This window comes from Pan paniscus, chromosome 16 (genome assembly GCF_029289425.2).
Source record: "Pan paniscus chromosome 16, NHGRI_mPanPan1-v2.0_pri, whole genome shotgun sequence".
NCBI lineage: Eukaryota > Metazoa > Chordata > Mammalia > Primates > Hominidae > Pan > Pan paniscus.
This window is the reverse complement of record NC_073265.2, coordinates 75,939,627-75,964,320: the sequence shown is the minus strand read 5'-3', so window position 1 is coordinate 75,964,320 and position 24,694 is coordinate 75,939,627. Positions and strand designations below refer to the sequence as shown.

Below are 24,694 nucleotides of genomic sequence, written 5' to 3'. Positions count from 1 at the left end.
TTGAGTCTCCAGTGTCTTTCATTCCATACTCTATGTTCACGTGTATACATTATTTAGCTCCCACTTATAAGTGAGAACATACAGTATTTGTCTTTCCATTTCTGAGTTTTTTTCACTTAAGATAATGGCCTCCAGTTCCATTAATGTTGCAGCAAATAACATGATTTCATTCTTTTATATGGCTGAATAGTATTCCATTGTGTACTTATACCACATTTTATTTATTCAATCATCCATTGATGGACACTTAGGTTGATTCCACATCTTTGCTACTGTGAATTGTAAATGGGAAAATTAAACCAGAAAGCTTCTCCACAGCAAAATAATCAACAGAGTGGACAGACAACGTGCAGAATGGGAAAAAATATTTGCAAACTATCCATCCGAAAAGGGACTAATATCCAGAATTTACAAGGAACTCAAACAACTCAACAAAAAATAAATAAATAACCCCATTAAAAAGTGGGCAAAGGGTATGAATAGACATTTTTCAAAAGAAGATATACAAATGTCCCACAAGCACCTAAAAAATACCCAACACCACTAATTATCAGAAAAATGTAAATTAAAACCACAATGAGATAATATCTTATACCATTCAGAATGGCTACTATTAAAAAGATTAAAAAATAACAGATGTTGGTGAGGAAACAGAGAAAAGGGACCACTTATAGACTGTTGATAGGAATGTAAATTATTATCAATATGGAAGACAGCATGTAGATTTCACAAAGAACTAAAAATAGAACCACCATTCAATCCTGCATTATCTGTCTTAATGAATAACTTATCTTTGCTTTGCATTCCCAAATGTCATAATATTATGCATAATAGTTTACATAAATGTCTGCCTAGATTGCAAATATGTTATCCTTGCATGTAATAGAGATTCAGTGGGGGAAAGTTTTAGGCCTGGACTTCAAATTCAACTCTAACATTGTGGAGATTTAAGAACCTACTGCTATCTTACTGAGCATCTTTTATTTTTCTCTTCTATAAAGAAAGGGTGGGGCCGATTTGTTGAAATGTAAGATGCCTTTCACCTCTAACATTACAGAATTCTATAACTTCTGATTCCATATATAATGTAGTGGTTAGTGGGCAGGATCTAGAATCAAAATAAAAAAAGAAAGAAACTGAATTGAATATCCTTTTTATCCAAATACTATCTGTGTTCTGAATGCCCTGGGACACTTATTTTGCTCTTAAAATATTACTTTTTTCATTAGTAAAGTCAAGATATTATTAATATTTACCACAGAGGGTTGTGTGAGAATTAAAAGATAATATATGTAAAGTACTTGGCATTGTCAAGCATGTGTTAAATGCTCATTCAATATTTGCCATTTTCTTGTAATGTCACTGATGGTGGTGGTGATAGTAGAGATGGTGGGGATGGCAGTGGTTTAGGAAAGAAGTGTTGTAGTAACTGTGTCTAAATTTTGTATTTGCCCTATATTTCAAATGTGTAGACGACTAAGACCACTTGTTTAGAGCAACTTAGAAGGACACATGGTCACATGAATTAATAAATGCACTTGAAGTTTAGGGATGGTGTTGTAGAAAGATGCTAAGATGCATGGGAAAGCCACTATGCTGCACCTCATCCTTCCACACTCAAGAGCAACTTGGAGAAGGTTAAGGAAACCAAACACTGACAATTATAGTTAAAACACTGTGTATCAGGACTAAACACTGAACATACAAGATTTAGGTTCAAAAAGAAAGAGAAGCAACTCAAATACCAAAAGGACTTGGAAAGATGACTATTAGAAATAGGATAATAGTCATGATTAATGAAGAAAAATAAACATTCCACACTTCCTCTGTGGAAACAAAGGACATAAATTGCTTTTGGATAAAATTAGATTGGCTATAAAGAAAAATGGTCTAACTCTAAGATTGGTCAGCACCAGTGTATTCTACAAAAGGGTGTACTGTGTCCTCGACTTGGAGATCCACGGATGTTGGGGTGAATGCATGTCTGTATAGACTAGTTAAGAGAATGTTATCTACAGAGGGAAAAATGCCAAGTAATTATTTGCAATTCCCAAGCTTTGATGATGATGAAACTTAACATGCTAAATGCTGCTATTTTCCAACATTGAGCTGCTGACAAAGAGATTTTTCAAGGGATTCCTTGGGCCAAATGTCTCCTTTAAAGACCTAGGGATAAGTCAGCTAGGAGTGGGTGCTTTCAAAGACCAATAACAACCAATCCCTAATTAGACACAATCTCCTAAGCGGGGTATGAACAGAGTAGCAGAGACTGGCACTAGTAAATTAAAATTTTAAAATCCTGCTGTAATCACTACGCTGCTATGTCCCCTTCTTTAAGCTCCACTCTCAGTTATTTTTTATTTATTGTAATTACTTTAGTAATAAGATTTGTTTCCTTGTTATTATGTATATATTACTCTGCAGAGTAACGACAAAAAAAAATGGCCAAAAAGAGTTATGTCTCTTATTTATCTCCTTGGCCGTTAGTTATTGGACCAGAGGGAAGGGTAGGGGGCAGAAAGAAGCTGTAAATAGAGAAGAAAGCATTTTCTGTGGAGTGAAGATGTATGGGAGCATGTTTGCAAGAAGGAAGCTGGGCAATAAAGGAGTAAGGCTAATAATTCAAAAGGGCTATGTGGCTCAGAGAGATGAATAGCCAAGGAAAAGACAACCTGGAAATCGCGGCGGGGAGGTGGATCTGCATTATCAAAGTATATATGCTGCCTTTGACTTTCCTGCTTAGAAACTCCAGACTGCCAGGCAGAGTGATCCAGAACAGAGAGCAGAAGGCTCTCGGGCAATTTTCCAATGCCAGCCTTCGAGGTGCAATTCCTTCTAGTTCCTGATAGGGTGCACTTTTCTAGGAAACTGGGCTTCTGTGATCTTGAGGCTTGGGTACCCACCCCAGGGAGGCAGTCCCCAGGCTGGGGAAGACAGACTCCATGTACCACAGATGCTGCTCATTACAGACACCCTGAAAAGCTCTTGGAGATACCTTGATGGAGGCTGATGATAGGCTGGCTTCTGAAGGCAAGAAGCCAGGGTTTTTGTCCATTCTAAGGTGCCAGTTAAATCTATTTGATGAGTAAGCATGAGGAAAAAAGGCATTAGCTGAACTACTCAGTTCCAAGCTTTCTCTGTTGCTGAAATTTTTGTACAACCTATTCGGTTCTATACTTGCCCCATAATTTTAAAATCAAAAGGATAACCAGAGAGAGCTTGTTAAAGCTCTCTCTCTGTATATATATTATATACATATAATATATATTATATATTATATAATATATAATATATATTATATATGTTATATAATATATATAATATATATATTATATATAATATATATAATATATATTATATATTATATAATATATAATATATATTATATATGTTATATAATATATATAATATATATAATATATATATTATATATAATATATATAATATTATTATATATTATATATAAAATATATTATATAATATATATTATATATAAAATATATTATATATTTTATATATAAAATAGTATATATATATTTTATATATATGTATCTTTGACCTTGTCTCTTCCTCTGCAAAATTTAGAATTTCTATCCTATTGCCATGGCTTATCCTGGATCTCTTTGCAAAACTAAAAAATGAAAAGCAGGAAAAAGATTATTAAGACTGCTTGGCCCTACCATTGAGAAGAACATAGATGCCCTACCACTGAAATTTAGGCATCAGAACACAATAAAAGGAACCATTACCTTTGTTCAGTACTTAATAGTTTTGAAGTACTATGGTACTTGATTGTGATATTAATCAAGTGAGGTGCAGTGGTTAGGGCTTACTACTCCCTTAAAAAGTGGAGCAAACAGGAGTAGAGAAGTTAAGTAAATTGTCCAAAGCCACACAGCTATAAAGAAGCTAACTTTGACCTAAAGTGGGTCTTCTTCTGGCTGTCTTGTTGGAATTTTTTTATACTACATCACCACCACAATCATCACTGATGAAAACAAAGTAAAAGCCAGGGAGAACGAAGGAAAAGTAAAAACTGTTTCTCCTTGAGAAAAGCAGTGAGATTGCATTACAGTTCTGATAACACGGGGACAGGCTTCTCCTCTTCCTCTGCAAAATCAGAGCACCCCTGAGAGTAAATACCCAAAGAAAAAGCTTCCTCAGTTTTGGTGGGGGTTCTCAGAGCTATGCTTCCTATTTTCCCATTATAGGCTTTCACGTATTTTAGGAAGCCATGTATCACATCCATCCCTAAATACATGATAGATGTGATAGAAATTGAGAAATAACTTACCTATATTATACCCAAGGGTTTGCTTTATAAAGATTTCTAAGTTTATGTTGAAATAAAGTGTTAGAAGTGGGGATGCTAAGAAGAGAGATGTCTAAAGGGGAAATTTAGAATAAAATAATAGATGCTCATCTACCTCCCTCTATCCCTGCATCCCTGCCCGGATTTCTTCCTCCTACAGAAGGATCAGAGGAGGGGAGGAAGGAAAGGAGAAACACTGGAATGCAGACAGACATCAGAAGCTGCCCGGCCAATGAAAGAGCAAAGCATTGAACAAAACAAGTGCATTTCCTGAGGAGCCTCAGCCCCAACTTGATCAATGATTCTGCAACACTGAATCATTTTTAATTTAATGCTTCTGGGAAGTGAGGGGGGGAAACCCATCAACTACAGGCACAGTTGGCAAGAGCTGGGTATTAGAATTTGGCAGCATTTATTATCGCTGTTTATGATGGCATAAATTAGGTTTATGCTGATATAATTAATAACTCTAAATTTGGGGATAATAAATAGTAATATTTATTCAAAACGGCAATGTCTGAGGAAGGCAAATGGAGTCCTCAAGCTCCTGACACCTTCTGTATATGCAGGCAGTGGTGGGAATGGGGTGTAAGTGAGGAAACCCTTGGGAACACACTCCCAGAATCCAGCCGCAGCACTATGCATCATTTAACACTATGCAAATGACTTAGCAGCAGGACCTTAAGAGTTCCCAGAGCAAATAATTTCCATTTTGATCTCTACGAACAAGTTCATCAGCAAGATTGAGTGTGTTGCCCTCTAGAACCAGGGCCCTCAGTGCTCTCTGAGTCCATACTATGTCTGTGGTTTATGGACAGAGGTTTGGACGGTTGCACCAAGTGCCATGTTCTTCATGGGTCTCTCCACCTCCTTCCACTTGTCTGAAGATGCATTGCGGATGCCCTGCAAATTCTCTACAGACCATGATTTGGGAATTACTGACAGGCATTTGCCAGGCAGGAATTTAAGGCAGAAAACAGTTACTTCTGCATATTTTTTAAAATTTAAATATGTGACTGTCTTTCATTTTATAAAGTTGTAAACAAAAGCTGTGAGATTACACTATTCCTATAATGTTCATTTTTTGTTTTTTTGTCTAGGAGAATATCTTCACATTCAAAATGGCTGAGACCTCCACCCCTACTTTTTTCCCAGTGAGGGCAGGAGAAAGTGAGGAAAAATTATAGTTCCTCAGACCCCTTCTGAATCAGAATAACAATTTTCCCCATTTTTAAATATAAGGAAAGTAATGCAAAGGAAGATTAAAAACCCTTTTGCCCATCTCCCCTTAGAGCATCTTGACATGGAGATGGATAAACAGGGTAGAACCAGAACCCAGATTGACATTTTCATCCAAACACTCAACCTCTGCTTCATGTCTCAAAATTCTTAAATTTTTCTAAAAACCAAATGAAGCAAAAATTTCCATCCACCAATAATTCTGCTCTGTTTCAAACAGTACAAAATAGCAAAGCAATCTAAATTAAAATGTGACGAATGAAACTCAGGAATTAAACATGATTGCAAGTTTAAGCTCCTTTGTCAGCTCCCAGGAAGAGCAGTTGAGTTCCATGTGGAAGGAACAGATGACTGGTAGAGGTTAAGCTTTAACTGCGAAGAGATTATGATTTTCGGATAGCAAACATTTCACAGAGAGATGTTACAGCAGGAGCTTTGAATTGCCCTGGCCTGTGCCTGAAAGGAGAAGTTTGGAGCTGAAACCTTGGAATGAGAATTCACAAGGGAGTTGGGAATTTTACTCCCCCATCTTGTCATTAGCATCATTTCTACAGAGAATATCAATAGAATTATTCATTTCCCAGAGGCCACAGAACATAGAGAACTTTCTCCTACATGTTCTTCAGCTTGTGATCATGTAAGCTTTCAGAGAGGGGATGCAATGCCTTAATGAGTTACAGAAAGAGAGAGATTGAGAAACAGAGATAGAGACAGGGAAAGAAAGAAAGAGACAGAAACGCCTGCTGGGAGCTGACCATGTGACAGCCAGTTGTCCTCTGCCTTTGCTGGTCTGCGCTGCTTCTTCCTGTCGCTCCTTCTCCCTCCTGCAGAGGAGTCCTGGTCCTCTGCCCTAGCTTTATGGGTGAGCACTGCAAAACTCACACCCATAGGCATACAGGGAATGTGCATTTCAGAAGCCAAACATGGACCAGCGAATCATGGGAAAGGGAATCATTCCCCCACATGATCCAAGAGTCCCACGATCATAAATCCAGCTTGGAAGGATCCACAGACCCCATGCTTATTAAACCTTAGCCTGTTGGAGAATGCCCAGACATAAAACAAGGCTCCCCAGTATGTCTTCAGTAATTCTTTCAAGACAGTAAATGATGACTAAAAGGAGAAAAAGGGAATTAAAAATGCTAAGTGATTGTTATGCGCACAAGTTCAACAAAAATCATACCTTCAATGAGTAGTACACAAACTTTACCTTCCTATCTGACCTATAGCAAAACATTTTTAGAGCCTTTCTGTTCTGGAGTGACCTTACCTGGAGGGCCATATTTTAAGAGACTTTAGAAAGATTAGGTATACTCAGAACTAGACTTACAAGACATATATTGGGCACTTACCACTTCCCAAGTTCTATGCTGGAAACACTCAAGAGGAAAGACACCAGGATGATTGTCTAGAAGCTTTGACACAGTGGGGCTGTATAACAAGAACAAGAGCTTTGCAAACAGATGAACCTGAGTTTAATTTCTGACTCTGAAACTTATTAGACACGGGACTGACCTTAAGTATGTCACTCAATCTCCTTTTGCCTCAGTTTCATTTTTTGGTCTGCAAAATGAAATTAAACAGTTTACTTTTTCAGGTAGTTGTAATAATTAGAAGTTATAAATATAAAAAATGAAAATAAAATCATGTTTATCCAATCAGATTGACAGAAAATGAAAAGGTTGATAATGTGTAGTGTTAACAAGCATATGAGGACCAGTCACTTTTATCCATTAGTACAAGGAATATAATCTGTGAATTTTCTAAGGAGGGTAATCTGGCAACAATATGTATCAAGTATAAAATATGTATAACATCTGACTCAATTGACTACTTTAAAAATTTATCTTAAGAAAATAACCAGAAAAAATTGCTAAGAATAAACAAAATATTCATCTTTCTACAGTTTATAATGAAAAATTATTTACATTAATTATGGCCCCATCAATACTGAAAGATGGTTATTTTTAAAACTGATCATTTAATTTGTATTTTTGCCATAGGAAGATGCGGTTAGTTTATAAATTATACTATAAAATATATTATCTTATGAAAGTTAAAATAGAAATATACTTAAAGATACAGCTGATATACCTAAAGCTGTCAATTTATAGACAAATGGCTAAAATATCTCCTTCAACTTGCTAATAATGTTTTTCTCTGGGCAGCTTGATTCAGGAAGAGCCTCTACATTACAAAATTCCAGAGGCACTATGTAATTATAATAGATTATAATGTAAATGATGCCCTTTGGAATTATACAATGCAATAGTCCTGAATTTAGGTGCCTTTAAATTTCTTCCTTAAGCTTTCTCTATACATATTGAATTGTTTATAATAATGATGTGCATTTTTTCACACTGGAAACAATAAAATCATTTTGTTTTTTGAAAACAATGAAGTCACATAGACAGGGTGCTAAGAACCATACTACGGCATGTTGAGCACTCGGTAAATAGATACTTTGCACTTATTTTCACCTGTTGTTAAAACTCTGCAGACTACAGTGCTCAGATGCCCTTGACAGTTGACAGTAGGTTCTGCCAATGAGAAGCCCTAGAGAAAGATAGGAAGGCAAGTTGAGAAAGAAACACACTCTTTCTGTTTCCCAGTTCCAGTTAACAAGACCAGAGCAGCTGCCATTAAATGTGTCAATCCCTACTCCTTCAGCTCCCATAGTACCAACGTTGCTGCACTCCATCAAAGGCATCAGCAGCAGGAAGAACCAAATGGTTCCTTTACTATTTGGATACAGGCCACTCTAGACTCCTTCACCCTCTAGGCTGTGCCTGCTGTGCACTGAAGCCCTAGCCAGATCAGTCTCCCTTCACAGAGTTCCAAACACCAGCCTCATGGAGCCCCTCAACCTGCTAGGTTCTGGTAACTCCTCCTCTGGCATTTGCTTCCTCCATTATTACAGGTGGTAGCTGCCTCTGCAGTTCTTAATCTGTTTTTTTTTTTTTTAGCATCTCCTTTTGAACTTAGACTTCTACCACTTGCGTGAACCTTGTATTAGATTTGTACTAATTCCTTATATTAAGTCTTATTTTTGAAACACCTATTATCTTGGCTGTATCATGTATCATTTTTATAATTAGAAAACAAATCTATTTTATTTTCTTAAATGTTCTCATTTTACTGAGTACAACTCTTAAAATGTATTAGCCATTGTACTATTTCCACTGTTCCCTTAGGAATTTCGTTACGTATGAGTGCCACTTTTCCCCTTAACAAATCTTAGGCATAGGCACTTTCTTTTTTGTTGTTGTTTTTTTGTTTTTTTGTTTTTTTGAGATGGAGTCTCGCTCTGTTGCCCAGGCTGGTGTGATCTTGGCTCACTTGCAAGCTCCGCCTCCCAGGTTCATGCCATTCTCCTGTCTCAGCCTCCCAAGTAGCTGGGACTACAGGTACCCACCACCACACCTGGCTAATTTTTTTTTGGTAATTTTTTAGTAGAGACAGGGTTTCACTGTGTTAGCCAGGATGGTCTCAATCTCCTGACCTCGTGATCTGCCTGCCTCGGCCTCCCAAAGTGCTGGGATTACAGGCGTGAGCCACCGCGCCCGGCCAGGCATAGGCACTTTCTTTAAAGCCCAGTAGCATAGCTGAAACAGGACTAGAAGACTGATTAACACTTAGATAGTCAATTATATAGCAAAAGATAACTACTCAAAAAAATTAAAACTGATTATTAGTATAGCTGTTCTCATTCTCAAGAGGCCACTTGTCTCCTCTGGCCTCCTCCGTATGGCAGATGCCATCATTCCTCTATGACCTACGGGGACCCCCTGGTTAGACCTGAGTATTCCCAATTTAAAGCTCAAGAGCATTGCCTCTTTCCCTTAAGGGCCCATTTTTCAGGTACCTTTTCCTCTTCCAGAATTTTCCCTGTTCCTGGAAAAGGATGATTAACAGTGGGAATAACTAACACACTTATTGACTACACACTTCTTCCTGTCCACAAAGAAGCCTTCATGGGTACCAGCAGCATGGATTATAGTGAACATGGCAAGTATGCTCATTGCCGTGATCTACAGGCCCAGCATCACATCTCCCAGGTTATCTGCATAATCCCATGTAGAAAAGGCAGCAGCTCAAGAAACAAATGAGACTGAAACTTTCCCCAGTCAATTGTTTGGGATCTCAGAGAGTATCTTCCATTCTTACTTGTTCAAATAAAAAAATGACATACTTACTAATCAGTCCTCTGTTTATTTAAATTCAACAGATCTGTGAAATCCAAAAGTCTGAGAGCCACTGCTGCATGTCATTATACCAAAGGACTTTAAATACATTCAAAAGTAGAGCTGAGTTCAAAATGGGAAGGAAAAGGCATGGCCCAGCCCAGAGGTGACAGTCTAAGCGCGTGGTGATCCTGGCGAGTTGAGTGAAAGTGAGCCATAGAACAGAAGCCCCATGACAATAAATATTCACAGTCAGCTGAGGTGTTTGCAGCCAAAAGCTGGCAGTAACAGGGAAGGACACAGCATTCTCTAGTAGAGAAAGCTGGAAAGTCAAGGTAGAGTGTCCAGGATCAAGCCCAGCTAGGAAGTGAGGATGAACCAATTCATTCATCCCGGGAAAGAATAGCGGAAATCTGGGCAAGGCTGCGCCATGGCTTCTCCCAGACACCCTGGATATGAAGATCTGAGTCAGCAAGATGAATTTCAGAACCAAGCAGCTGATGGGGCTGAGACTCTATTTATATCTCTATCCAAGGTTGGGAAGACCTGATAGACCAAAATGAACAAAGGATTTGAAGTTAGCTCTCCCACAAGCTAGTCATATAACCTTGGGCATGGATGTGTGTGTGTGTGTTTTCAATATCTAGACAATTTCTTATGCCAGTTCCATGTTGAACTAGCTATGTAATTGTGGATAACTCATTTACCTCTTTGGTCTCAGTTTCCTTATCATTTGAATGACTGGGACTAAATAATATACAAGAATCTGCCCTGCAAGAACATGTTAAGGTTCTTACATTCTAATTCCCTTAAATATCTACAGCAAAGTAATGTAGGATAGACTTGAGTTCCTGGCTCTGTAACACCAGCTGTTTAAACTGCACTCAAAACTGAACGCCTGTGTGCTCAACTTTTCTTATCTAGAAATTGCATAGAACACCTACATTTGTTGGGCTATAGTGATGATTAAGTAAGACAATATATGTAAAGGAACTAGCTTCTTTCTTGGCCCATAAAAGGTGCTGAATAATTTTTTAGATGGATTCTGTGAGTGCTCTTATTGTAAAGTCTTCACAACCCACAGTGGAGTAAACACTACTGGCACTAACTTTAAATGGTCCCAGATTGTTAAAATGGTCAAGATTTTGTATCTGATTTTTATAGCTTGATTTGTTTCCTCTAGTGCATTCAGCTATTATGTTTTAATACCTTGGTGTATTTACTTATAGTGGAGTCTTTGCTCTTTATTGCTGTTTGCTTCTGTTCCACAATGGCCTTGAAAGAAGATAATCAAGTTTTTAGAGTTGTATATACTCTAAGAATCAATATGCCCTGGTTCTCCTGTAAATAAAATGTTAGGCTGTGTGTTGAGTTTATAAAAATTATTTTGTCACTACCACCCAACAACCAAGATAAAAAGATTGGGAATCATGCTTGACTTATCCTCTCCCTCACCCCGTGCTCATTTATACATCATGTCTACCTTTAATGCAGTTCAGGAATCACCTGTCTTCTCCCCACTTCCCACTCTAATCCAGCTACCAATTATCACTTCTGCTCTAAGAAAATCTGTTGACTGCCCATTCTATTTTTACCCCACCTTGGGAAGATTTTTAAGTGTCAAGAAACCGCTGGATCAGTCCTCCTGATTTACTTAGAACTCAGCCCAATTCAACACAAACTACCAGGCCAGAAAGATGACAAAATGTTTGTTTGTTTGTTTGTTTGTTTTTGAACTTAACATAACCTTCCATCTTTGTATTTTCTTTCCCTGTTCAGACATGTGTTGCTAAGAGATCCTTGGCTTGGCAGGACTCCCTAAATTTTGCTGGGAAATCATGCCTTTATTTCACTGGCCACTCTTATCAAAAGCTATCAGGCACTCTCAGAAGCTCCATCACCATCACCACAAAAGGAAACTGGTCTGCTTTTATTCATTATTGCAAGCTCCATTTTTATTTGTGAGAGAGAAGTAAAGCCTTGTAGGCTAAGTGCCAAGTTCAGGTTTTGGTTCTCTAATCTTTATGCAAGGATTGTCTCTTTACTGATCAGACAACACACAGGACATTTCTTTCACCTTTAAGAAGCCTACTAAGAATGCCCACATTAATCACTTCTATTCAACATAGTACTTGAAGTCCTAGCCACAGCAATCAGACAAGAGATAAAGGGCATCCAAATCTGTAAATAGGAAGTCAAACTGTCACTGTTTGCCAGTGATGTGATTATATACCTAGAAAACCCTAAAGACTCATCCAAAGAGCTCTTACATCTAATCAATGAATTCAGTAAAGTTTCAGGATACAAAATCAATGTACACACACTGCTATACACCAACAGTAACTAAGCTGAGAATCAAATCAAGAACTCAGTCACTTTTGCAACAGCTGTAAAAATAAATAAATAAATAAATAAATAACCTAGAAATACACTTAACCAAGGAGGTAAAATATCTCTACTAGGAAAACAAAACACTGCTGAAAAAAAATCACAGGTGACACAAACAAATGGAAACACATCCCATGCTCATGGACAGGTAGAGTCAATATTGTGAAAATAACCATGCTGCCAAAAGCAGTCTACAGACTCAATGTAATTCCCATTAAAATACCATCATCATTCTTCAAAGAACTAGAAAAAACAATCCTAAAACTCATATGAAACCAAAAAAAGAGGCCACATAACCAAAGCAGTACTAAGCAAAAAGAACAAATCTGGAGGCATCACATTACCCGACTTCAATTGTACTACAAGGCTATAGTTACCAAAACAGCACGGTGCTAGCATAAAAACAGGCATGTAGACCAATGGAACAAAATAGAATATCCAGAAATAAAGCCAGTACTTAACAGCCAAGTGATCTTTGACAAAGCATACAAAACATAAAGTGGGAAAAGGACATGCTATTCAATAAATGGTGCTGGGATAACTGGCAAGCCACATGTAGAAGAAGGAAACTAGATCCTCATCTTTCACCTTACATAAAAATCAACTCAAGATGGATCAAAGACTTAAATCTAAGACCTGAAGCCATAAAAATTCCAGAAGATAACACTGTAAAAACTCTTCTAGGCATTGGCTTAGGCAAAGAATTCAGGACTAAGAATCCAAAAGCAAATGCAACAACAACAACAAAAAAAGAGACCTAATTAAACTAAAAAGCTCCCGCACAGCAAAAGACATAATCAGCAGAGTAAACAGACAACCCACAGAGTGGGAGAAAAATCTTTGCAAACTATGCATGCAACAAAGGACTAATATCTAAAATCTACAAGGAATTCAAACAAATTAGCAAGAAAAAAAAAATCCCATCAAAAACTGGTCAAAGGACACGAATAGACAGTTCTCAAAAGATATACAAGTAGCCAACAAACATATGAAAAAAATGCTCAACTTCACTAATTATAAAGGAAATGCAAATTAAAACCACAATGAGATACCACCTTACTTCTGCAACAATTGTCATAATTAAAAAATCAAAATGTAATAGATGTTAGCGTAGATATGCAAAGAGACCACTTTTACGCTGCTGGTGGGAATGTAAGCTCGTACAATCACTATGAAGAACAGTATGGAGATTCCTTAAAGAACTAAAAGTAGAACTACCATTCAATCCAGTAATCCCCCTACTGGGGATCTACCCAAAGGAAAAGTCATTATATGAAAGTCACTTGAACACACATGTTTACAGCAGCACAATTCGCAATTGCAGAGATACGGAACCAACCTAAGTGCCATCAACCTATGAGTGGATAAAGAAAATGTGAGATATATAGAAATACATATATCTATATCTATATATATATATAGATATAGATATATATATCAGCATGGCATAAAATGGAATGAAATAATGGCCTTTGCAGCAACTTGGATGGAGTTGGAGACTGTTATTCTAAGTGAAGTAACTCAGGAATGGAAAATCAAATATCATATGTTATCATTTGTAAGTGGGAGCTAAGCTATGAGGATGCAAAGACATGAGAATGATATACTGGACTTTGGGGACTTGCGGGGGAAGAGTTGGGGGGTGAGGGATAAAAGACTACACATTGGGTACAATGTACACTGCTCGGGGGATGGGTGCACCAAAATCCCAGAAATTACCACTAAAATAACTTATCCACGTAGCCAAAAAAAAAAAAAACCTGTTCCCCCAAAACTGTTAAAATACATTACAAAGGACAAAAGACCACAGTGTCACAAAAAGGAGCCTATTAATAAGAATATACCCAGAGAAAACCAATGAAGATGAGAACATCGAAAAAAAATACCATATACACAAGATTTAGGTGAACTGCATCAAGGTTGGAGAGAACTTCACATGGGAAAGTTCAGGCACGGATGAGGGGGATTAGATTTTATCCATGGGATTTCCTAAGGGAGGAATGATTAAAATGGGTGAAGCTCACAGGACAAAGATCAAAACACAGTAAAACACAAATCCACCTGATGATACACAACAGAGTGGGCATGCCCTGAAATAAAATGTCAATCACAGAACTAGTTCAAGCAGAAATTAGATAAACCATATGTTACGTATGTTCTAAGGAAGGCTCAGGCACTGAGACTTTTAAGCTCTTTTATGATGAGGCATTATCCATTCAGGCAGTCTCAAGTTTTTTCATAATGATGTGCTACGACCTGTAGATTTTTCCTTCAGTAGAATAACACTATGATTTCCAAGTCCCTTTCAGCCAAAATTGTTCGGGTAATCCAAGTGATCTACAAAGTGCCTTGAGCTCCATGATGAAAGATGCTATATAAATGAAAAGGTACTTTTAGTCATATCATAATAAATAATGGTAATGATGATAAATGCCAGTGTCACTAAGGAGAAGCTGGCCTGCCATTTGGGAATCCAAAGCAACCAGCTGTGAGCTGGAAATAATGTGTGTCCAGGCCAGGAGGATACTCAGTGACTGAGATCACATTAACCTTTAAACCAAAGATCTGGATAAAGCCCCTGGTTTGGTGGTGTAAGCATTTAAAATTGAAGAAACTACAATACTTAATCCCTGAGCTTGAATATTGCCTTGGGTTTCTGAGACCTTTTCCAGAATGGTCAACAGGGAGCATGTTGTCTTCCTCTTCCAACAGAAGAGAAAACTGACTAGGGCAGGAGAAAAGCAAGAATTCCCAACGAATCATATGACTCTAGATCCACGGCTCTTTCCATTCTCTACTGGACCTCAGACAATTCCAGCGAAGGAGAGATTTCAGAAAAGAGCCAACTTGGATGAGAAAATGTCAAAATGGGATCATGTCCCTCAAGATGCCTTGCATAACTTTTTCCATCCATTTAGGCTGAGAAAGTTTGCTAGTAAAATCCTTGGCTGCTCAAGCAGGGAGGAGCCATTCACTGATGTCCCAGAGCTGTTCTCTGCCATTAAAGGAACACATAGCAAGAGCCGGCTGAGTTCTGTTTGACCAGGAGCGAACACTGCTTTGGGGCCTTTCCAGCTTGAGAGCTCAGAAGGCTAATTTCTTTCCAAGGTCTGATCGAGTTTTTTAGTGAAGGACTTGGCCTCCCAGTTTTCCCATGTGCTTAAAGGCCAATCAGTCACCACAGAGAAAGAGAAGAAACCCTGCTCTCTGCCCAACATTCTCTGCCCTCAAATAATCTCCATAAAAAAGTAAATAAAATGAAGTCTGGCAACAGCTAAGCTGGGAGGAGCTCACCTGTAAGGAACACATGGGTACATGGGTGTCTTTCCTTTCTGTATGTGTGTGTGTGTACTGAAATTTTATTTTTATGGTCTGTAGCTTTTATTTGCTTTCCTTTAACCTGGTTTAACATATTTCATCATTTGGAATTTATGCTTTTCATCTTTTTGTAATTTATCATCTTCATACTTTTTTTTTATTATTATACTTTAAGTTTTAGGGTACATGTGCACATTGTGCAGGTTAGTTACATATGTATACATGTGCCATGCTGGTGCGCTGCACCCACTAACTCGTCATCTAGCATTAGGTATATCTCCCAATGCTATCCCTCCCCCCTCCCCCCACCCTACCACAGTCCCCAGAGTGTGATATTCCCCTTCCTGTGTCCATGTGATCTCATTGTTCAATTCCCACCTATGAGTGAGAATATGCGGTGTTTGGTTTTTTGTTCTTGCGATAGTTTACTGAGAATGACGATTTCCAATTTCATCCATGTCCCTACAAAGGACATGAACTCATCATTTTTTATGGCTGCATAGTATTCCATGGTGTATATGTGCCACATTTTCTTAATCCAGTCTATCATTGTTGGACATTTGGGTTGGTTCCAAGTCTTTGCTATTGTGAATAATGCCGCAATAAACATATGTGTGCGTGTGTCTTTATAGTAGCATGATTTATAGTCATTTGGGTATATACTTACACCTTATACAAAAATCAATTCAAGATGGATTAAAGATTTAAACGTTAGACCTAAAACCATAAAAACCCTAGAAGAAAACCTAGGCATTACCATTCAGGACATAGGCATGGGCAAGGACTTCATGTCCAAAACATCAAAAGCAATGGCAACAAAAGCCAAAATTGACAAATGGAATCTAATTAAACTAAAGAGCTTCTGCACAGCAAAAGAAACTACCATCAGAGTGAACAGACAACCTACAACGTGGGAGAAAATTTTCGCAACCTACTCATCTGACAAAGGGCTAATATCCAGAATCTACAATGAACTCAAACAAATTTACAAGAAAAAAACAAACAACCCCATCAAAAAGTGGGCGAAGGACATGAACAGACACTTCTCAAAAGAAGACATTTATGCAGCCAAAAAACACATGAAAAAATGCTCATCATCAATGGCCATCAGAGAAATGCAAATCAAAACCACTATGAGATATCATCTCACACCAGTTAGAATGGCAATCATTAAAAAGTCAGGAAACAACAGGTGCTGGAGAGGATGTGGAGAAATAGGAACACTTTTACACTGTTGGTGGGACTGTAAACTAGTTCAACCATTGTGGAAGTCAGTGTGGAGATTCCTCAGGGATCTAGAACTAGAAATACCATTTGACCCAGCCATCCCATTACTGGGTATATCATCTTCATACTTTTAACCTTTTCAACTTATCTATCTTCGGTGCTTATCTTTTGAAACTAGTCTATTCTTGGCTGTTTAACACTTAAATTGTTTCTTAAAAATTGAATTATTTCATCTTTCTTACATCATTCTTATTTATTTTAAGTCATTTTCATTTTATTTCTTTGAAGTTTTTGTGCTTTTAGTATTTCTTTATAATTCTCATTTTGTCTCTTTCATTTAACAATTTTAATATTGCTCTATTTTATAGTTTTCTAAACTTCTTTTTTGCTTCTTTGTTACTAATTTTTATTAAAAATACATTTTCCATTGTAGATTTTGAATTTTTTTTCCTTCAATGTTTTCAGTTTATCTTGCATTCTCTTTTTCTCATGGGATAGAATGTCCATTCCTATTCATCTATTACCATGGCAAGGGGCGGCTTTATCCTTTGCCCACAAAGTTTGAAAGACCTCTTTGTGGATGTTAATCCTGTCACCCTCATGCACCGCCTGTGTGACTTTGGGTGCCTCATCTGATGTCTGGGCCTCAGCTCACAAACTCTGAGAATGTGGTCCATTTCAACGGAGCTCACCAGGCACAGGAGCCATCTTTCCCATCATATATTTCGAAGAGTTCTGTAAGGGCTAGGTAAAGAGAAGAACAACCTCAACTTCTGTTTTTCAGCTGACATTTTATTTAGCTAGAGGGACACCATTCTTATAGCTGTGTCCTATCAGAGCTAATTGAGAATAAAGATTTCCCTGTAGTAAATATTAATAAGTAAATAAAAGCATTGGTCTTACTCTGAAGAAATCACAGTTTGGGCCCTGACTTTATCATTAACCCACCATGTGATTCGGACAAGTCATTTGATTACCCTGGACACCAGTTTCCTCCTTTTTAAAAGAAAAATGTTAAACTAGATTCTTCCTCTGCTATTAATTGCCTGTGATTCTATAGCTTCCTATTTTTTAATTAATTTATTTTGTAGAGATGGGGTCTCACTGTGTTGCCCAGACTGGTCTTGAACTACTAGTCTCAAGTGATCCTCCTGCCTAGGCCTCAATTCTATACCTTTCTATTCAAAGAAACCATGAGACTGACATCAGTGTGTATGGAAAGTATGTTGTTATTTGTAGCAGAAAACAGAAAACCAAGAGTTTATTCTTGACAGAGTACCGAGGCCTCTCCAATCACGCCCACTTGGTGAAATGACAGTGTCACTGTGGTAGCATAATTGTGGGTTTGGCTGAGCCAGCTGCCTGACATACTTGCCGTTGATGACACCATCTGGGTTGAGCATGGGTATGATCTTGAAGATGAAGTTTTCCCTCAAGAGCCTAGCCACAGGGTCACTGCTGACCAGGAACTCCAAGGTACCCTTCATCACCCAACTGGCATTGCTCTCTCCTGGATGAACTCGAGCGGTGATCACCTGATATGGACGATGTCCTGCAGAAAAAGGGACATAAGAAAATTAAACCCAAATTCGCTTTCCATTTCCATCAAGATGTCCTCCAGGGGACCAGATTTTCACATGATTGGCATGAGGTTTTAAATAGATGGATTGCTTCTAACACATATCTGATCTACATTTACCCATTTTCTATCTTCCTCTGTGGTCTGCAAGACTCAAGAAAGTACGAAGGTACAGCTCAAGGCTGTCATCAAAAATGTAACTATTTGATGGTATGAAAAGAACCCAAGAAGCAGATTTTATCAAGATCACAAAAGAAATAACGAATTCTCCAGAGTTCAATAGCATGATGCTAGATGTCACAAATCTGAGATTGATTATCTTCATCTCTCACTACCTCTGGGATCTCAGGCAAATGAATTAATTTCTTTCACACTATCTCCTATCTATAAAATGGGGACAATAATACTGACTTTATGTGGTTGTTATAAAAAACAAAAATAAGTAAATATAAAGCACTCACTATATTGCCTGCCATTCAGTATGTGTTAGCTCTTTCCCTCCTCATTCGTAAAGTCTGTGGGTGGGATGGTCCCTCTCATTCCTTAGCAGAAATAGAAGGCAAGTAACAGAAGCAGTATCTTTGGAACTCCATGACTGTAAGACCCTGAACCCAATCCTTGAGAGAGATTTGACAAAAGAGTTAAATATCTGGAAGCTCAATCTTGGAGTCACAATGCTTGCTTCACTTTGCAAAGGGAGTCAGGAAAACACTCTCTGCCCAGTTACAGGTAGTGTATTGACATGAACAGTCTTTATGGAGAATGTGCTGATGAGGGAAAGATAGGAATGTCTTCCCTCCTTTGTTTATAGAAGATAGCTGGAGTATCATAGTGCTGAAATGCATTCTAAAGCCATGTCTGGGCTCAGGTGGAAAATGTGTTTTGATTCATTTACTGACGTGTGTGTATATATATATATATATATATATATACACACACACACATATACACACACACGTATATGATTTTATATATATACACATATATATGAATATATGATTTTATATATATATACACATATATATGAATATATGATTTTATATATACACACACACATAGATACAATAGAATACTATTCAACCATAAAAAAATGGAATTCTGTCATTTTCAGCAACATGGATGAGTCTGGAGGACATTGTGTTAAGTGAAATAAGACACACACGGAAAGACAAACATGATACTATCTTACTCATACAGAATCTAAAAAACCGTAGCCTTTTTGAAGATACAAACTGTGTCTCAAATTGTGCACAAAGAAAGAAAAAATTGAATATCTTTTGATAACAGAGCTAAAGAATAGGCAATGGAAGATATAAAGAAAACACTTTAAAATTACTGAATTATGTTATTATCATCAACTAAGACCAAAAAAAAAAAAACCTAAAGACTATCTGTCTCTTCCGTATTTCTGCTGACAGCCATTAATCCACTGAGGTCTAGATTTAAGGGGTGTAGATCAGTGCATTTTTACTGACTATGGTGAAAACAGGTTACTTCAGCTCCTTGTAGGTCACCTATACACTGGAGGTAACACTCAGCTATATTTTCCCTTAAGCAGGTGTCTTGAGCATATTCCAAGAACTGCAGGAGCACTGGGTAGAAAAAGTTGAATAAATTATAGTCCTTGTTCTCTAAGAGGCCATAGCATTTGTCAGTAGTGACAAATATGAAAGAAAATAATTACAAGTGAGCTAATGGAGGTGTATACAAAACACCAAAATAGGTATGACTGAGAGAGGTAAGGCCATTTCCAAAGATGTGATGGTATTCACACTGGATCTTGCAAAATAAGTATTATTTACCAGATGGAGACGGTGAGGAGGGTCTTCTGAACAAAGAAAGGGACATATGCCAAAACCAGTGGCGCAAAAGTTGATGAATTAAAAAATGAAGACAAGTTATGTGTGGCTCAAGCAAAGGGCTAGAGATGGTGGAACATAAATTTTAAAAAGTAGGCTAATATTAAACTGGTAAGATCCTTTCTTATATATGTTGTTTAGGGATTTGGACTTCATCCTGTAGATCAGACATTCTCAACCATAGAGTCAGTGTCTCACTGATATCCTGTGATAAGTAACAGAGTATATTGCAGAGTCATCAGTTAGCAATAAAAGTGCAAGTGCTTGCTTATGATATTACATACATGGCACAAACTGCCGGTCACCTGCCCAGTAGCCTTTCTCCCTTTCTTTCTTATTACTAGGGCCCTGATTTTTGAAGGGGAAGGAATTTGCCCATATTAAAATATTAGCTTCATGGATCCTTTTGTAGGTAGGAGTGGCCGTGTGACACAGTTGTGTCCAGTGAGATTTAAATGTTACTAGAGTGTGAGTCCTTCTGGAAAACTAATTAAAGGGAACAGTTTCATCTGGTAAATGCCTACTTGGTTTTTGTGTCTTGTCCTTCGCCCTTCTTCTTCCTCCAGTTTTGCACATAGATGTGATACCTTCAGATGAGAAAGCCAACTTGAGAATCAAAGTCACATGCTAAAGATGGTGACTATAAAAGTAGAGGGAGCCAGGGTTCTTGGCAAATTCCTTAAGCAGCTATACCACATTTTCACCAGCTTCTTCGTTACTTCTGGATGTTTGAGAACAGTAAACCACTATTTGGTTAGGCCACTGTACTCAGGTTTTTGCTACACCCTGTTAAACTCAATGTAAGATCAGGTTTAAAGTCATCCCTATAATAATATTACCTTGAATGACATGTATTCATGTGTGCTTTCTAGATTGTGGAGAAAAGAGTGAAATAGTTGTAGGGAGAATGATATTTGACATGTGTGTTTTAGAAAAGAACAATTGAGAACCGCTATCTTAAGTAAAAGGGAGATGATGAATTTTCACCAGAAGAAATATATGCCAAAGGCTGTGCTTTATAAAACGAATTCTGAAATTATTGTAGATGACATGTTTACCCAATCAGGGACAGTACAGCATAGTGAATTAGAGAACAACTTTAGGAGCCGTATTTCCAGGGTTCAAATTCCAGCCTCACCATTTTTAACATGAGATGAGTTATGTAAGTTTCTGAAAAAACTGGGCAATGGATTTGTCTTACTTTTTCTGGGCTTCCATAGCAGAATACCATAGACTGGGTGGCTTATAAACAACTGAAATTTCTTTTTTACAGTTCTGGAGACCAAGAAATCAATGATTAAGGTGCCAGCAAATTCTGTGCCTGGTGAGGCCCCGCCTTCTGTTTCTTAGATGACTTTCTTTTTACTGTGTCTTCACATGTGGAAGGGACAACTGAGTTCCCGCAAGCCTCTTTTCTTAAAGTACTAATCCCATTTATGAGGGCACTACCCTCATGACCTAATCAACTTCCAAAGGTTTCACCTTCTAACACCATCACTTTGGGAATTAGGATTTCAACATATAATTTTGGGAGGACATACATATTCAGTCCATAGCAGATTAGGTGTTCTGCACCATAGGACTAATGACTCACTAACTGAAACTTTCTAAAAAAAAATGTTGGAAAGAAGGAGATGTACAGTTAGCTAGCTAGGCACAACTGAAATTAATGGGAGGTCAACTTTCCTACTATATCATTTGCTCACAGTTGGTTTCGCTTTTTCCAAAGCAAGCTGTGTTGGCACGCCAATAAAAAGCTTGTTTCGAAATAAAGAGGCTTGATGAATTTGTACCCAATCAGTATCCTATTTTCAGTTCTATAATTCCATATCACTCTCTTTGTGATTTTTGAACTATGTTCATTTGCAGCATATTGGACAACAATAATAAGTGCTTTCAGCCCAGCAAGACGAAATAAGAAATGGCTTAAGCTCTTGTAAATTTTTGACACTAATAAAACACTTCCATTGTCTGGGCCAGTTGGCTTCCATTGCCTGATATACCCAGTACAACGCAGTACATTAATCAATAAGCCAAATGCAAGCTCTAACAGAGAGACATCAACAATGTGTTTCTTTCCATTGGAGAGTCAAGTTGATAATCTGCTGTATTGTAATACACCACAAGACCTTGCAGGCTGTTCTAGTATCCTGAAGAAGCAAATGGGGACAACGATGGATTCTCATGAAGACATAAGCAGTATTTTAGCCAGTTCTAGTTGGCTTTCCTCTCTTCCCCTCTGTGATTTAAGACAATTTTGCAGTCATGTTGGTAAGTTAAACTTACAAGACCATTCAGTTGTAGCAGCAAATGGTACTCCAGAGAACTCATAATGGACAACAGCTGCAAATAGTATGCACCACACATACCATGTGGTTTTTTCTTGCAATTGACAATCTCAGTCTTAGTAACTCGTGTCTGCTCAGGGTCAGGCAAAAAGTGCCAGATATTTGCATTTATTTTTTTCTGCAATTAATAAAATATGTTTCAGTGACCACCATAGTCTATGGGGGAGTCATGGTTTGGACAGATTTTTATTCTTAAAGCTACATATTGAATTTATAGTGGTAATGACATCTGTGAAAAGAAATTAGGAACAAGTAGGGGATTGAATAATGCCTAAGAGATATCAGGCCTTTAGGCCAATGAAAAGTTGAGTAAAAACTGAAGACATGTGTGATGATAAACATGTGTACCCAACTATATAAACATCCATTCATTTATTCCTTCTTTCTTTCAACAATATATATTAAGCTTCTACTGGCACTCTGCAGGGTTCTGTAGATTACAAGATAAATAATGGTTTTTTGCCCTCAGGAAACTAATAACAGTCTGGTAGGAAAGAAAGGCGCACAGATAATTACAATCCAATGTCATCAGGGACATTCATCAGGATATTTTTAAACACAGTGGAGTAATCATTGTGACATCATTTATACTAACGCAAACAACTGTAAATGACACTAGTTCAGGAAATAATATGCAAAACAGAATGCTATGCAGCCATTAAAAATGATACATAAGTCTTTTTCTGTCAACAGAAAAAGGTACCTGTGATATAACAGTGAGTGAAAAAAAAACAGACGACAGAGTGCATCACAGAAGGATCCCATTTGTATGTGGCTGTAAAATTTATACAAAGGTATCTATACATACAGACAGCTGCAAGTAGAGGTAATCTACGTGATTTTTAGGTCATCTTTATCCCTATCTGGAATGTTTACTTTTTTAGAGAATAACAATCATATGTCAATTTCACAAAGGCAAAGTATTTTCAAATACTAAGGCACCACAGGAGAAGAAGAGTAAAAAAAATGAATTTTCACAGAAAAGGTAACATTTGATCTGGTCTGTCCAGTTTAATTGTTTGCCAAGTAAAGAAAAGTAAAAAGAAAGGTAGTAGAAATGGCCTAAGTAGACGTATTTGCAAACGTCTGAGGTCATAAAGTACATAATACCCAAGGAAAAATGAAATGGTTTAATGTGACTAAAGCACAGGCCATTTGGAAGGCAAGAGAAGAAATGAAGGTACAAAAACTAAGTTCGTGCCTGCTTCTGCAGCCCTTTCTAGGGCATACTAAGGGTTTGGGAACAATCTTGTATGCTATGGAAGCACCACAAAAAAAAAAAAAAAAAAAAAAAAAAAAAAACATTATACAAAGGTATGATCAGATGGGGCTTCTTGGAGCTGAAGAATTAGATAGTGGGATTAAGGGGTAGAAGAAATGGCCAGGAGAGCAGGTTTGATTTCAAGGTGGAATCATGCAGCTAACATGAAGTCCAGCAATCCTAGAAGAGAGTGTATACAACCTGTTAGAAGGAAAACAGGATGAGGAAGGAAGGAGACAGGAAACAGGAGTGGAAAAGGAAGTGGAAAGATTCTGAGAAAAAAAAATAAAATGAGAAAAATTTGTATATAAGACACATGCTACTATGTTTTCCAAAAAAGGTACATACCATGCACATTTTATGCACTGTGCATTTTTCATTTACCAATATATCTTGAAGATATTTCCATATCAATATTAAAAGATGTTTCTATCTTTTTTATTAGTTTGTGATATAATTTACGCAAATAAATTTTACCAATTGTAGTGCTACAAGTCAATAAATTTTGACACATGTATACAGTGTTGTAAAACCAAATGATCATGATATAAAATTATTATTGTCATCTCCGATATTCTCCTCATTTCACTTTGCAGGCAATCCTTTCACCCCACCCCTAGCCTCTGGCAACCACCGATTTGCTTTTTTTTTTTTTTTTTTTTTTTAATCACCATAGTGCTTCCTTTTCTGGAATTTCATAATTAAATCATACAGTGTGAGTAGCGGAGGCTCACGCCTGTAATAACAGGACTGTGGGAGGCCGAGGCAGGCAGATCACCTGAGGTCAGGATTTCAAGACTAGCCTGGCCAACATGGCAAAACCCCATCCCTACTAAAAATACAAAAATTTTCTGGGCATGGTGGTAGGCGCCTGTAATCCCAGCTCCTTGGGAGGCTGAGGCAGGAGAATCGCTTGAACTCAATAGGCGGAGGTTGCAGTGAGCCAAGATCACACCACCGCACTCCAGGCTGGGTGACA

At 37.6% G+C, this 24,694-nt stretch overlaps 1 protein-coding gene across 1 annotated transcript in view; it reads right to left on the bottom strand.

The window, feature by feature from the left end:
- The window catches only part of AGBL1 (AGBL carboxypeptidase 1), a 595,764-nt gene that overhangs the window by 260,564 nt on the left and 310,506 nt on the right, over positions 1–24,694 (bottom strand). Inside the window, exon 18 of the mRNA XM_055098914.2 lies at positions 18,040–18,220. Within this exon, the coding sequence (XP_054954889.2) occupies positions 18,040–18,220 (181 nt within the window). The remainder of the gene's footprint in view (positions 1–18,039; positions 18,221–24,694) is intronic.